The 14,140-nt window shown below is 43.3% G+C and overlaps 1 protein-coding gene across 1 annotated transcript in view; it reads left to right on the forward strand.

The window, feature by feature from the left end:
- The first annotated feature begins 8,934 nt into the window (after positions 1 to 8,934).
- Positions 8,935 to 14,140, forward strand: part of SSU72 (SSU72 homolog, RNA polymerase II CTD phosphatase) — a 127,136-nt gene continuing 121,930 nt past the window's right edge. The window contains exon 1 of the mRNA XM_033921465.1: positions 8,935 to 9,276. Coding sequence (XP_033777356.1) covers positions 9,197 to 9,276 — 80 coding nt within the window. The 5' untranslated portion in view covers positions 8,935 to 9,196. The remainder of the gene's footprint in view (positions 9,277 to 14,140) is intronic.

Genomic DNA, 14,140 nt, shown 5'->3' on the forward strand with positions numbered 1-14,140 from the left:
GCAACCCCATTCATTATAAGTAATAATTTGTTATTATTTGTAGATATCTGACTTTTTGCTCTCATTGCCATACCAAACAGCACAGTATCATATGATAATGCCACAGGGTTATCTAATAAACAGTTAATTTGGTCCCAAATTGAATTCCAAAAATTCATAATGAATGTTTTACTGCCTTTCAATAAAAAATGTTTTATATGTATTTCTGTATCAGGAATCCCACAAAGCTGCAGCACTTTGACCCCAAACTTACAAAAGTCAGACCAGATTGTTGCTTCAGCATTGAATATCTGAGGCTAATTCAAGATAAGGAAGGTGCTGGGGCTTTTCAAGTCTCAGCTAATATTCAGCCAGGATCCACAAAAGACACTTATGCATATCCTGGCTGAATATCAGCCAGGAGCCACATAAGGTTTTCTCTGTTCCTCAGAATCCCCCTCGCTCCCCATGACCTCTGGATTCCCCCTCCCTTCCACCTTGGACATAGGTATGAGCCAGCTGAGCATCCTCCTGTCCCCTCTACCTCCACCATCATAGGCCCCTTGGGAGACTGAGCATCAAAATGGCAGATGACGTTTAATGTGAGCAAGTGCAAAGTGATGCATGTGGAAAAGAGGAACCTGAACTATAGCTAGGTGATGCAGGGTTCCATGTTAGGAGTCACTGCCTAGGAAAAGGATCTAGGTGTTATTGTTAAGGATACGTTAAAACCCTCAGCTCAATGTTTGGCAGCGGCTAAGAAAGCAAATAGAATGTTAGGAATTTTCAGGAAAGAAATGGAAAACAAAGATGAAAATGTTATAATGCCCTTCGCTCCATGGTGTGGCTGCGCCTTGAATACTGTGTGTAATTCTGGTTGCCACACGTCAAAAAAAATATAGCGGAATTAGTAAAGGTACAGAGAAGGACTATGAAAATGATAAAAGGAATGGGATGACTTCTCTATGAGGAAAGGCTAAAGCAGCTAGGGCTCTTCATCCTGGGGAAGAGATGGCTCAGGGGTGATGTGATAGAGGTCTGTAAAATACTGAGTGGATTGGAATGGGTAGATATGAATCGGTTGTTTACTTTTTCCAAAAATACTAGGACTAGGAGGCGTGTGATGAAGCTACCAAGTAATAGATTTAAAACAAACCGGAGAAAATATTTCTTCACACAATATATATAATTTATGAGTGAAGGCAATAATCCATAAATAATCAACTTAATTTGTGCCACACTCTGCTGTGCTTAGATATTTTCAGTATCACTTGTTGCTTACAGAAATTTCATAGATATTTATTTATCTCATATATATTATTTCATCTCTTCCTGGATCACTGTAAAAATATTTCAACAGACTTTCTATATCCTCAGCGGCTACATTCGAATGTCCTATTTCATGTAACGCTCGAGCCTATCAGTAGCCAGCCTCCTCATTGGCCTATCTCCGGAGATACTTTCTTAAATGGGGAACTATCCTTGAAACAGCACATAATGCGAAACGCTGAATTCACGTCGGAGCCCCATTCAGTGTATCTTCTTAAGATGAGGTAAGTCTTTCATTAAATCTAATCTATATATTTATTTAAATTATATGCAAAAGTTGAGAAAATTGTTCTGTAGACCAATGAGGAGGTTGGCTACTGATAGGTTTGAGCGTTACATGAAATAGGACGCCCGAGTGTAGCCGCTGAGGCCATCAAAAGTCTGATTAAATATTTCTACAGTGATCCAGGAAGAGATGAAATAATATATATGAGATGAATAAATATCTATGAAATTTCTGTAAGCAACAAGTGATACTGATAATATCTAAGCACAGCAGAGTGTGGCACGAATTAAGTTGACTATTTATGGATTATTGCTTTCACTCATCTAATATAATAAAATGGTAGGACGCGCATGCGCACTAAAAAAACGTGTTCCCTGATCCGTCGTGTTTTTTTTAGTGCGCATGCGCGGGTTTGCGTCACCAAACTCGGCAACTTGGACAACAATCGCGCTTATGCTCAAGCCGCCGCCACGAATCCTCTCTCGAACTGCACCAGGATCGAGAGAGGAGCTGCGGCGGGGGCTTGAGCATAAGCGCCATTGTTGTCCCCCTACCTAGCTGCGAGGCTGCGGCGGCCTTCCTCACGGTTTCACGGTGCTTGGTCCGCCAAACAATTCCTGCCGTTGACCAAATTTGCCCCACCGTTCCTTCCCTTCCTCCATCAGGTACAGTTCAGCTCCGCCTATGTTAAAAGCAGCTGCTTTGAAATTGGAGTCCTGCCGCCACCGTAACACGTTCCCTCTGCCGCGGTCCCATATGTCAGAGAAGGGGCGGGACCAAGGCAGAGGGGAAAGTGCTACGGCAGTGGCAGGGCTCCGATTTCGACGCGGCTGCTTTTAACATTGGTGGAGCTGCACTGCACCTGATGGAGGGAGGGAAGGAAAGGTGGTTGTGCGCTGTTGAGCCCCTCTGCACGGGCCCAAACCAAAAAAGGAGCCAGGACTCTTCCCCACCCGGCGCCGCCAGACCCGACAAAACGGCCCTACACTCACAGACCCGCGAGCAGGGTTTCCATGGAAACCTAACCAGAATTACATGCAGTCGCGCAAGGGTCAGTGAGAGGGGATCAGGAGCTAAAGAGAGATTGAAAAAAACAAACAAACAACAGTGCACAAGTAGAGAGAGACACACAGACAGTCACACAAGGACAGGGGGCTAAAGACACAGATTGAAAAAATAACAAAACACAGAGGACAAGGAGAGAGAGAGACACAGACACTCACAGAAGGACAGGGGGCTAAAGAGACAGATTGAAAAAATAACAAAACACAGAGGACAAGGAGAGAGAGACACAGGAAAAAAAATGACAAACAGACATACAGCAGCCAAGGAGACAGACATACTTACATACAGCGTCCAAGTAGACAGACAGAGAGACAGCAAAAAAATACAAACAGCCAAGGAGACAAACAGAAAAAAATAAAAAATACAATGCCCAAGGATAAATTCAAGAAAAAAAACCTTCCAGACATACAGTGGCCAAGGAGTTAGACTGAAAAAAAAGGCATACAGACATACAGCAGTCAATGAGACAGACAGACTGACAGCGACCAAGTAGACAATCAGCAAAAAAACACAAACAAACACACAAAGCAAAAAAATAGAAACATACAGCGGCCAAGGAGACAGGCATGCAACAAATAGGAAAAATAAAAAAACTTTTAATAAATCAACCATACATGAAGAAGGAATAAAAAAAAAAAAAGGAAAAGACACCTAAAGGGAAACACAGGATCAAGAGCATACAGAGAAAACAGAAGTTTGCAGGAATCAGGAACATATAGAGAAAGGAGAGCAGAGACCCCTGCAAGAAGAGAAAAATAGCAAAGAGACTGGGGATGAGAAAGAGAGCAGAGATGCTTGCAGGGAGAAAAAGCTAAGCAGTAATGTTACAGCTTGAGAGTGCAGACTGAGGAAGAAAGCAGAGACAGTGCTACACAGGGAAATGGAGGGAGGAAAGAGACAGAAAGAAAAATACAGACAGACATAAATTCTAGCACCCGTTAATGTAACGGGCTTAACGACTAGTAAATTATATATATTGAAGCCATTTATTTTTGATGATTCACATAGAAACTGAAAACATAGTTGTCTTCCTTTCTGGTGCTCTGATGCCACCTAGTGTTGAAACAGCATCTATCTCCACTGTCCCAATCCTTACTTTTAAAATTGTGGTTGCAATTACAATGCCTACTGTGTGTTTTCCCCCTCGATCGGCCATTTCCCGATCTGGCCATGCAAATTTGTAAAACCCCATGCAAAATAGCCAAGCGTCTGATTCACTAACATTTGCTTAGCTGTTTTGCATCGTGTTTTACGATTCTAGAACCAAAGTGGGCCGTCTAAATGATTAATGGAAACTTTTTGGTAGATTTTCGATCACTTGTTGATTGTCATCTCAACTAATGAACTAACATAATTGTTTCCTAGCACAAATTTCTAGTACTTGCTTCAGTCAATACTCCTCTTATTTCCTTTTTGAGTAATTAAACCGATGGTAGGCACATCAATCATCAGACGTCAATCTTCAGAACCTCTTATGATATATATATATCATTTCAAATGATTATATGTCATTATAATCATTTGTGCCAACCACCACCTACCATTCCCTATTTTATTTTTATTTATAATGGCTAAACTTTTAATTTATAATACCCATAATTAATATCGCTAAAAAACATTGATATAAATCATGTAGCAAAAAGTCTTTGCGCTCTATATGAAAGGCAACACTTATCTCAGTGGATCCTGCCACCATCAATGTTGACGTATAGTAAAGACTCCGTCCTGACGCCCTTCTTTTGTGTGGGCGTTTCAACCCCAAATGGGTCTTCCTCGGGGGATGTTAAATATGAGCTGCCTCTCTGAAAACTTATGCATAGGTTTACTCCGACTTTCTCAAAAAATGTAAACGTTTGGATTTGCTGTTTTCCCTAACTGCTGACCAAACAGCGTTGTCTCTGATAAGAAACTTTTCGGGATTGTTTCAAATTTTACCAGAAGAAAGAATATCCTTTTACGCAACACTGTCGCCAATCACCTGCGTTTAACTTTACGTGTTACTGACAGGTCTGCCTGGGTTTTTTTTTCAGTTTTTTTAATAGCACAGATATTTTGCTTGTATTACACACACAAAATATCTACCAAAAGAAAAAAAGCCCCCTCTGACAAAGTGCCCCCACCCCAAACCCCCATTCCCTCCTACCATTGCCACCGCCAAAATCATATGGCAGGAGGGACGTAACTAGTGTAACAGCTTAAATATGTGCTTAAATGTTAGGTGTCAGACACAAAGCCAGTGTGTTAGCACCTAAATACCACAGATACATGTGTAATTTATAACCGTCTATAAGTTACACACATGTAAGCATGTCTATAAGTTACACATGTAAGTTACACGTGCAACTTACATGTGTAACTTACATGTGCAAGTTACACGTGCAACTTACTCGTGTAACTTACATGTGCAACTTACACGTGTAACTTACATGTGTAACTTACATGTGCAACTTAGAGACATACTTACATGTGTAACTTATAGACGGTTATAAGTTACACATGTAAAGAAAGGTAGGCACCTACTTTTTTTTACAAGATACTAGTATAACAGTTTACGTGCTTAAATGTTAGGCGTTATAAGTTACACATGTATCTGTGGTATTTAGGTGCTAACACAATGGCTCTGTGTCTGACGCCTAACATTTAAGCACGTAAACTGTTATACTAGTATCTTGTAAAAAAAAGTAGGTGCCTACCTTTCTTTACAGAATGGATTCCAATTAGGTGCCCAGTTATAGAATTGCCCTTCATGTGTCTTAGTTATTTTTTGCTCTCTGATAATAGTTATTTTGAGTCAAGACAATTTTTTTTTTAAAGTAATCTTTTAGTTCAGAACCCCATTTCTGTCCTGGACTGAGTTATTGACTACTGGTGAAGTGTGGTTTCATTTATCAAGTTCCCCATGCCCTATAATACTAGTCTTGACTGGCATGAAAAGATTTGAAGTTCTGAACAAATATACTTGTCTGAGACAGTAAGGTGAGTAATTACATTGACAGGGAGGGGTGTCAGGATTTATATGCCCTGTTACCAGAAAGATTATTGAGGTAAGAACCTAATCTTCCCTTCTGATGCACAGGGCATACGAGTCCTGATGAGTGGGAGGTATCAAAACAGTCCCTTGAATCTAGGGCGAGACAGATGAACCTGCCCTTAATACTGAGGACACGAAAAGCAGTGTCCTTTTGCGCTGCTACATCTATAAACCCTTGTAAATGTATGAAGTGTGGACCATGAAGCCGCCCTACAAATCTCAGGTCTCTGCCCATGAAGAAGCCTTTCTTCTCGTGGAATATGCTCTCAAAGCCCCAGAATCCATCAAAATATTGGTTTTGAGAACACCCCGCCTCCCCCCACTCTGATTCTCTCATAGGCTAAAAAAAACTTGTACCGTATTTCCCCGCATATAGGCCGCAAAAAAAATGCCTATACAAGTTTTAAAACTGGTAGATAAGCCGATCCTTTGTATTAGCCGCAGCTTATCTACCAGTAACTGGAATGGCCTATACAATTTTTAAACCCTCCCCCTTTACCTCCCTCGCTGGACGAACTGGAATCGCTGCTCCTCAAATCGCGGCCAGTGGTGCAGGGCAGGAGAGATCTTTTCAATCTCCAGCCCGGCCCCGCGCTGCTTCCTCATGAGTCCCACGAGAACTGATGATCAAGACATGCAGGAAGCAGTGGGGGCCGCGCTGGAGATCGAAAGATCTCTCCTGCCCTGCACCGCTGGCTGCGATTTGAGGAGCAGGATTCCAGTTCGTCCAGTGAGGGAAGAAAGGGGTTAGAGATGATTTTTTAAAACTGTATAGGTTGCCCCAGTTTTGTAAGCCGCACTCACTGTGCCGACTTGCAAAACCCATATATAGGCCGTGGCCTTTATGGGGAAATACGGTGCTCATTGTGCTGTACTGGTGCTTATTACCTACTTCAGCTTACACTGCAGCTAGAATCTAGAGAAAACCATAGCCTCAAACATGCATATGAAAGGGTCCACAACACTGCGATCTTTGGGCTGCCAGTTGGACCAAAGTCAGACTGAGACCTCAGACCTCCACAGATCCACTTGTTGCAATGGGGGAAGGGAACACAGCTGGCACATGCTAAAGCTCGTCCCAGACAGCCATGAGCCAAATCGCCTGTGCTCAAGTGCCTGATTAATCAGGGGCAAGCTTAGCTTCAAGGGGAATGGACCCCAAGCCCCACAAATGGAAATGCAGGCTGGCTAAACAGGTTCCCTGAAGGGTTGCCCTGTTAGCTGCAGACTGCTGCTGAGTCTGTGTCTTTTCCCAGGCAAAGATGCCGTAGGCTACTGGGGTCCTCTTGAGCACTAAAACCCTCCAGATTTGGATTAAAAACCCCAAAAATAATAAAATACATACTCTGAAAGACACCTTAACTTGCAAAAGGAAAAACTGAAGAGAGTTAGTACAGCCCATCAAGGAAAGAGGCAGAACTGAAGAAATTGTAGATGATGCCTTCTGCACAGCTCCAGGTTAAAGGAGTTAACCCACTGGTATGCCCTGTGCACCAGAATTATATTTATCCTTGTGGGTCTGGGTAAAACCAGGATTTCCAGGATTCTCAGGATCTCCAGGATCTAGGCAGACCACCTTAAGAATGGCATGCTCTTTTATGACAACAGCAGGCTGTTATTTAGTAGGGAATTCCCATGCTCTTTCACCGTCTCTGTAAAGTCCCGCCCCCTATGATGCAGTACTTTTCTTCTGTGGGTAGGATTGGCAGAGAAGAACCAATGATGTCAGCATAAGGTGAGGGGACTTCCTGCAGAATGACAGAAAATGAGTCAAAACAGTTGGTGCAAGTAACAGACCTAAATGGTAGGCAAGATAGTGGAAACTGCTGCAGGGAGTGATTGTGGGGGACTGAAAAAGGCATAAAATACAATCAATATGTTCCAGAAAGAAGCAAAATAAATAGTAGACAAAGTGAAGTGAAGGGGTGAGTGCAGGGAAGGCAAGAAAATCCATTCCCTGCATTCCTTTCCCATCAGAAGCTTTATAGGTGGTGAAAGGTGCTGAATCCAGGGAGGTACAATCCTTCCTGTGGTCAGAATTGCAGGATCCTGACACCTCCTGAAGGATCCTGTGCTTTTGATGGGGAAAGAGTATAAGGAATGGATGTTTCCTGCCATATAGGTGGTGAAGGGTGCTGAATCCAGCCCTTTCTGGTGTCGGAATTACAGGATCCTGACACATCCTGCAGGATCCTGGCAGGTCATGTGCTTCTGATGGGGAAGAGTTCAGGGAATGGATGTTTCTTGCCTTAAAGGTGGTGAAGGGTGCTGAATCCAGGGAGATACAGCCCTTCCTGGGGTCAGAATTGCAGGATCCTGGTACATCCTGCATGATCCTGCGTATCCTGTGTTTTTGATAGGAAGGGGTGCTGGGAATGGATATTTCCTGCCTCATAGGTGGTGAAGGGTGCTGAATCCAGGGGGATAAAGCCCTTCCTGGGGTCAGAATTGCAGGATCCTGAAGGATTCCGCACATCCTTCAGGATTCTGGCAGGTCCTCTGCTTTTGATAGGGAAGGAGTGCACGGAATGGATGTTTCCTCACTTATAGGTTGTGAAAGATGCAGAATCCAGGTGTATACAGCCCTTTTGGGGGTCCAAATTGCAGGATCCTGGGAGATCCTGCTGGATACTGACAGATCCAATGCTTTTGATGGGGCAGGAGTACAGAATATGGATGTTTCCCGCCACTGTCCCTCATCACCCCTTCACTTCACTTTGTCTGCTATTTATTTTGCTTCTTTCTGGAACTTATTGATTGCATTTTATGCCTTCCTGCAGCAGCTTCCACTATCTTGCCTCCAATTTAGGTCTGTTACTTACACCAACTGTTTTGACTCATTTTCTGTCATTCTGCAGGAAGTCCTCTCCCCTTATGCTAACATCATTGGTCCTTTTCTGCCAGTCCCACTCACAGAAGAAAAGTACTGCATCATAGGGGGGGGGTACTTTACAGAGACGGGTGAAAGAGCATGGGGATTCCCTACTGAAAGACAGCCTACTGCTGTCATTCTTAAGGTGGCCTGCCCTAGATCCTGAGAATCCTGAAAATCCTGTTCCCCAGACTCGTCCAAAAGTCATGTACTGTAGATCTCTGCCCTGGCCAACTGCGGATGAAGAGGCAAAACGTTACATTTTGTAAGCAGAAGCTGTGGGAATCTATGTAGGCATCAACACTGCCAGATTTCCAGTAGTGTGTGTATGTCGTTGCATTTTATTACCTTCTAGCGTGACTTAATCTGTCACCTCCCACCATGACATAATAGCCAAGCGCGTCCGGCTTCCGCCATCATAAGGCTGTGACATCACTTCCGGCCCTGGTTCAGGCGCCATTTTGTCCGAGGGTTGAGAACTTCGTCAGCAGCGTTTTCCTTTTGGCAGCAACTCTTTTTCTTTCTTTTCTTTTCTTTTGGCCCTTAAGTTAAATTAAGACTAAAGTAAAATTGATTTGGTGAGCGAGAGAGAGAGAGAAGTCGCCGCAGCTGTCGTGGTGGCTGCCCTTCTCCCGGTATCGGGTGTAGCAGCCGGTGGCTCGGGGAGGGGGCAGGGGAGGGAAAGGGCAGGAAAATGCCGCTGTCGCCGCTGAGGGTGGCCGTGGTGTGTTCGAGCAACCAGAACCGGAGCATGGAGGCTCACAACATCCTGAGGTGAGGAAGGAGGTCCGGCCGAGGGACAAGGTTCGCTCTATCATGGCGCCGGCTCGGGCTCTTTCTCCCCCCTCCACCCATCCCCCCGTCTTTTTCTCCGGTCCATCGAGGCGGTTTTCGGGGGGGGGGGGGGGAGTTTCCCATCACCGGCGAAATGAATTTTACTGAAGCGGATCCGGGTGGCTTAGCTGCTCCGCCCTGAGAGGGTAGTAGTGTTGCCTCGTTGGCAGTTAAGGCCCAACGAAAGGCGCTCCCTTGTATTTGGGGATTTTCTCATCGGCCCCAAGATTTGTGTTGGGGCTGAGATTGGCCTTTAGATTGGGGGGGGGGGGTGAGATGTAACGTGGCAGGGCGGGGAAGAAGTTAAACAGGCAGGGGAACTACCCCCACACCGATCATCTTGGTAATGAGACGGATTCTGGCTTTCTGCCTTCAGAGCAAGAGACTTGTGGAGGGTCGATGTCCAAGATGAAGGCTTTATTAAAACAACTTAATAATCCACATGAAAATGTTTAGGACCTAATACACTTGAGAGCATTTGAACCCACCCAACACAGGCCGTGTTTCGACACTATAGTCTTCGCAGCAAGTATTTGTTCTAATGAGTTTCCCAATATCTGACAAGTGCTTCTTCCTGTTTTTTTTTTTTCTCCCCGTATATGAGTTGTCTTGTCTTAAGGGATTTTAGGTTATATGTGCACATCTATGTACAGTTTGTTGTATTATCATACGTTGAAACTTATTTAGCACAGAACACCTACAGATAAGGGGGAGGGTATGGTGGTTTAGTACTTGGGGGGGGGGGAAACTTTGTCCTACCTTGTAACTTCAGATGGTTACTTCTCAATTTCTCAACATCTGTTTTTTATTTACACTCTTCTGGTCCTTTTGATTTTGAGGGTGTAAATTTTTTGGCATATCCTGGTTCTTTGTGGACTTGCAAAATGCACTTAAATGTAAAAGAAAAAAAATGTTGATGCGTTTTCCATATTTTTCAAAGTGCTTTATTACACACGTTAACTAACCTTAATACACTTTCTGTCTTAAAGGTTAACGTTGGTACTTTATAAGTCTCCAATTCTAAGACTTTAGAATTGAGTAACATTTGCATAATAGGAAGAAATCAGTGTTTCCACATTTACACATTAACTTTAATTGGCAGATGGCGAAACGACTGCTTTAGGCAACTTAATGTTGAACAAGAGCAACAATGGCAAGTAAACATTTGGAGATGCAGATCTTCCATAAGAGCCATAGAAGAGACATGTTGCTTTCCTTGCACCAGGAAGATACTGTATTTCACTATTCAGATTAAAAGTAGTGTACACAAGCTTGAGCAGATCATTCCTTAACTGCCCTGAATGTTAAAAATATAGCATATGGGGTTGCACACTTTTTTTTTTCTCTTCAAACAGTTATACTTTTCACTTGCAACATATATATGGTTGCAAGTGAAAATTCTCAAAATGTTTTCTGGTAACACTAAAAGTATGGTGAATCTTGCATGGCTTTTCAAATTGACACTTGTAAGTAGTTGTATTAATAGTTTGTTTGGCTGTGTATTACTACATACCATATTGCACTTCAAGGTTCATGTACAGCTCCGCTAAAAGTGCATTGGGCTGTAAATATCTGCTAACTTGGTGAGGCCTTGATAATTGTTTTGAGTTTAAGATGCAGCTCAAAAACTTAGAGCCAGTGGCTGGGATCTTCTGTGAAATCTGCAGCAGCTTCTTTGGAATGGATTTGATTTACTAAGGCTGATTCCCATTCTTTCTTTGAGGGAAAATGTTTAGTAAAACAGACCCTAAATGCACTGATATTTTACCCATAGAAGTAGTGAACGGGCCCCCTCACCACTTATCCTATCGCCCCAGTCAGTCTCCCTATGCACCCACTCTGTTGATGACCAGCCTCATGTGTTTCTCAGAAATTGGCTACCCATTAAACATGCCCTTATTACCTAGGAGTTTATGACATACAAAATACCATGATATCTTATAATTAATGAGTAGGCAAATTATTGGCACAATCAAATTGCGACAGTAATGGCAAACTTATTAATAAATGTCGCCCTTTCTGTCAATGCTTAGAAAAGAAACTGATGCCGGTGAAGCCGCCCTGCAGTTGCATGTGTGTGGGCGGAAGCTTCTCCTCTGACAATTGTCATTTTATAAATACAAATAAAACAGCAAGGTTCAACAAAACCCATCTCCCCTCCCTTTCACAAATATCCCCTTCACTATTGTGAAAACTGAACAAAACAAATTACTACAGAGTACACTACGGGGGTTCAAAGAAGGATTGGATAAATTCCTGAACGATAGGGGGATTGAGGGATACAGATAGAGGTAGAGATTGGTTTTAAATAGAGTATGGATAGAAGGATAAAAGGGATCAAAGGGCTTAGAGAAGGATCACATTACAGGTCATGGGCCTGATGGGCCGCCGCAGGTGCAGACTGCTGGGCACGATGGACCTCTGGTCTGACCCAGCGGAGGCAACTTCTTATGTTCTTATGTACATAGAAAAATCAAGCTAACAGAATACTTTAGTCACACATGGCAAGATTAATGTTAGGGGAGTGCAACTAGGGCAACTGCCCCCTGGTCAGAGAGAGAGCCCTAAGCCAGCTGGAAGCTAAAGAAGCACAGCCTGAACTTTGCTGTCCCCAGGTATGTCTAATACTAGCTCTAGCAGAATACATATTTCAAATCTGAAATATTCTAATCACAAAATATAATTTTTTTTTTTTCTTTTTGTTGTCTGGTAATTTTATTCTTCAAATCACATTGGTCTCGGACTTTGGTTTTAGTTTCCTTCTGTCTTCATCATGGCAAGGCTGGCTCCTGAAGGTAAAATAGACGCAAGAGGAGCTGGGGAGAAGATGCCGAGTGACATGGGCGCAATTTTTTTTACCACAGGAGTAAGACTTTTCACCGCTCCCGCAGGGCTGTGAAAGGTCTTATCCCCATTCCCGTGGGGCAGTGAAAGGTCTTTTCCCCACTCCTGTGATAAACCAGTTCCAAATGTCTCCATTCCTGTGGATTTATTGTGGTGACCCGCGGTTTACTGCAGTAAACAGTCCCCCTTGTCATTCTCTATTTCCTATCTTTAATGGAGTTCCTTTCATAAAATATTTGTATGGTAAACCACTTAGATCTGTCTTATGCTGAAGCAGTATAACAAGTTCTAATAAAACATGAACATATATTGCTTAGCATGGCAAGTTTTCTATCCACTGTACTGCTTCTAGATATGCAAGGTGTCTTTAGCATTGAGTAAGATGATGCATGCCATCCGCCAACTGCATTGGTTGTAACCTGGCCATGTGCATCATTGGCCTCCACAAGTGGAATTTTCCGTATCTTGGACCGGCGCGTCGGTACCATTGATCTACCTTTGCAATCCACACACCTATCCCACCGCACTTCATATGGGATTTTTTCTCCGCTGCACACACTCTCCTGTAGCTCAAGTTTACCAAAGTTCTTCTACGTATAGCTCCAACCTTCCTCAATAGGAGCACTATCGGAGGAATCCAATATTTTCTTATAAGGATGTAGAGCCTTTTCAGTTTGGATCACCTCTTCCGTTGTGTACCTCACTGCAGCTCCTTTGCCTGTCTTCTACAGGACATTGCCTGGGGTTAGCCACTTGAACTCGGACCTCAGGGTGCACTTTCCCTGAGCCTGAGCTATCTGCTACCGGATTCGTCAGACCTCCATCTGATCCATCTCTGACTCCGCCCAGGCGCCAGCTCTAATAAAGGGGGTCAAAAGGGGCAATCAATTTCTCAGCAGGATCAACCAGGTTCTTCATGCACTTTCCAGTGCCACTCATGAGAGTAGTCCTTTCCACATGCCTCTACAGTGCATACCCATTTTTTAACCTATTCTACCCCCTCTTCGGCCCATTGGAAGTCATCTTCCATTATGCCATCAACGCTGGCTCTCATATCTACTATCACTTAACTTTTTTAAGTGATACAAGAGGGCTTACCTGTTGTGCTTCTTCAAGGTCCTCCACACTACTCTTCCAGAGTTGTCTGTTTCAATTCTGTTTCTTCAAGAAGTCTGAAACTTGCTGTAGAGCTGGTGACTCTCTTAAGAAAAGGAAAGAACAGAAACTTGAAAGCAGAAACCAAGTTCTACTCCAACTACTTCCTTATTCTGAAGGATCTGGAGGAATGGGCGTGGCTATAGTGGAGGAGGAGGCCACTTATACATCCTAATCAGGATTGCATACTGACCCTAATGACATATTTCTTCCCATATAGTCTATTTTTGTTCTTTCTAGGCCTCTAACAGGCATTCGCCTATATCTTCATATGCACATGCAGCTCACTTGCTTTCACATCTCATAATACTCTTTTGCCTAGTTTCTTTGTCCATGGTCTTTACTAACGTTCAGTAGTTGTAACACCAACACTTCTTTTTCATTATCTTTCTTTGATATGATTAACTAATTGAAGTCCCATCACCTGCAAAACCAGGCCACAACAGATAATGTAGAGGTAATGTGGTCAGCTCTGAAATCTACCCTACACGAAGCAACCAACCTCTATATAAAAACAGTAAGTAAATGGCAGAGAAACAATAAACCTCATTGGTTCTCTGCGGAGATCTCGGACCTCGTAAAAAAGAAGAAAAGCATTTATCTCCTGCAAACAATCAGGAAAGCGAGAGAGTAAGGAAGACTATCTGGCCAAGTCTAGAGCTGTCAAAACAGCAGTCAGAGAGGCCAAACTCCGGATGGAAGAGAATCTTGCAAAGAACATTAAAGGGGATAAATCCTTCCTCAGGTATATTAGTGACAGAAAAAGGAACACAGATGGGATAGTGCGCCTTAAGAAATCAGATGG

The sequence above is a fragment of the Geotrypetes seraphini genome, chromosome 15 (genome assembly GCF_902459505.1).
Source record: "Geotrypetes seraphini chromosome 15, aGeoSer1.1, whole genome shotgun sequence".
NCBI lineage: Eukaryota > Metazoa > Chordata > Amphibia > Gymnophiona > Dermophiidae > Geotrypetes > Geotrypetes seraphini.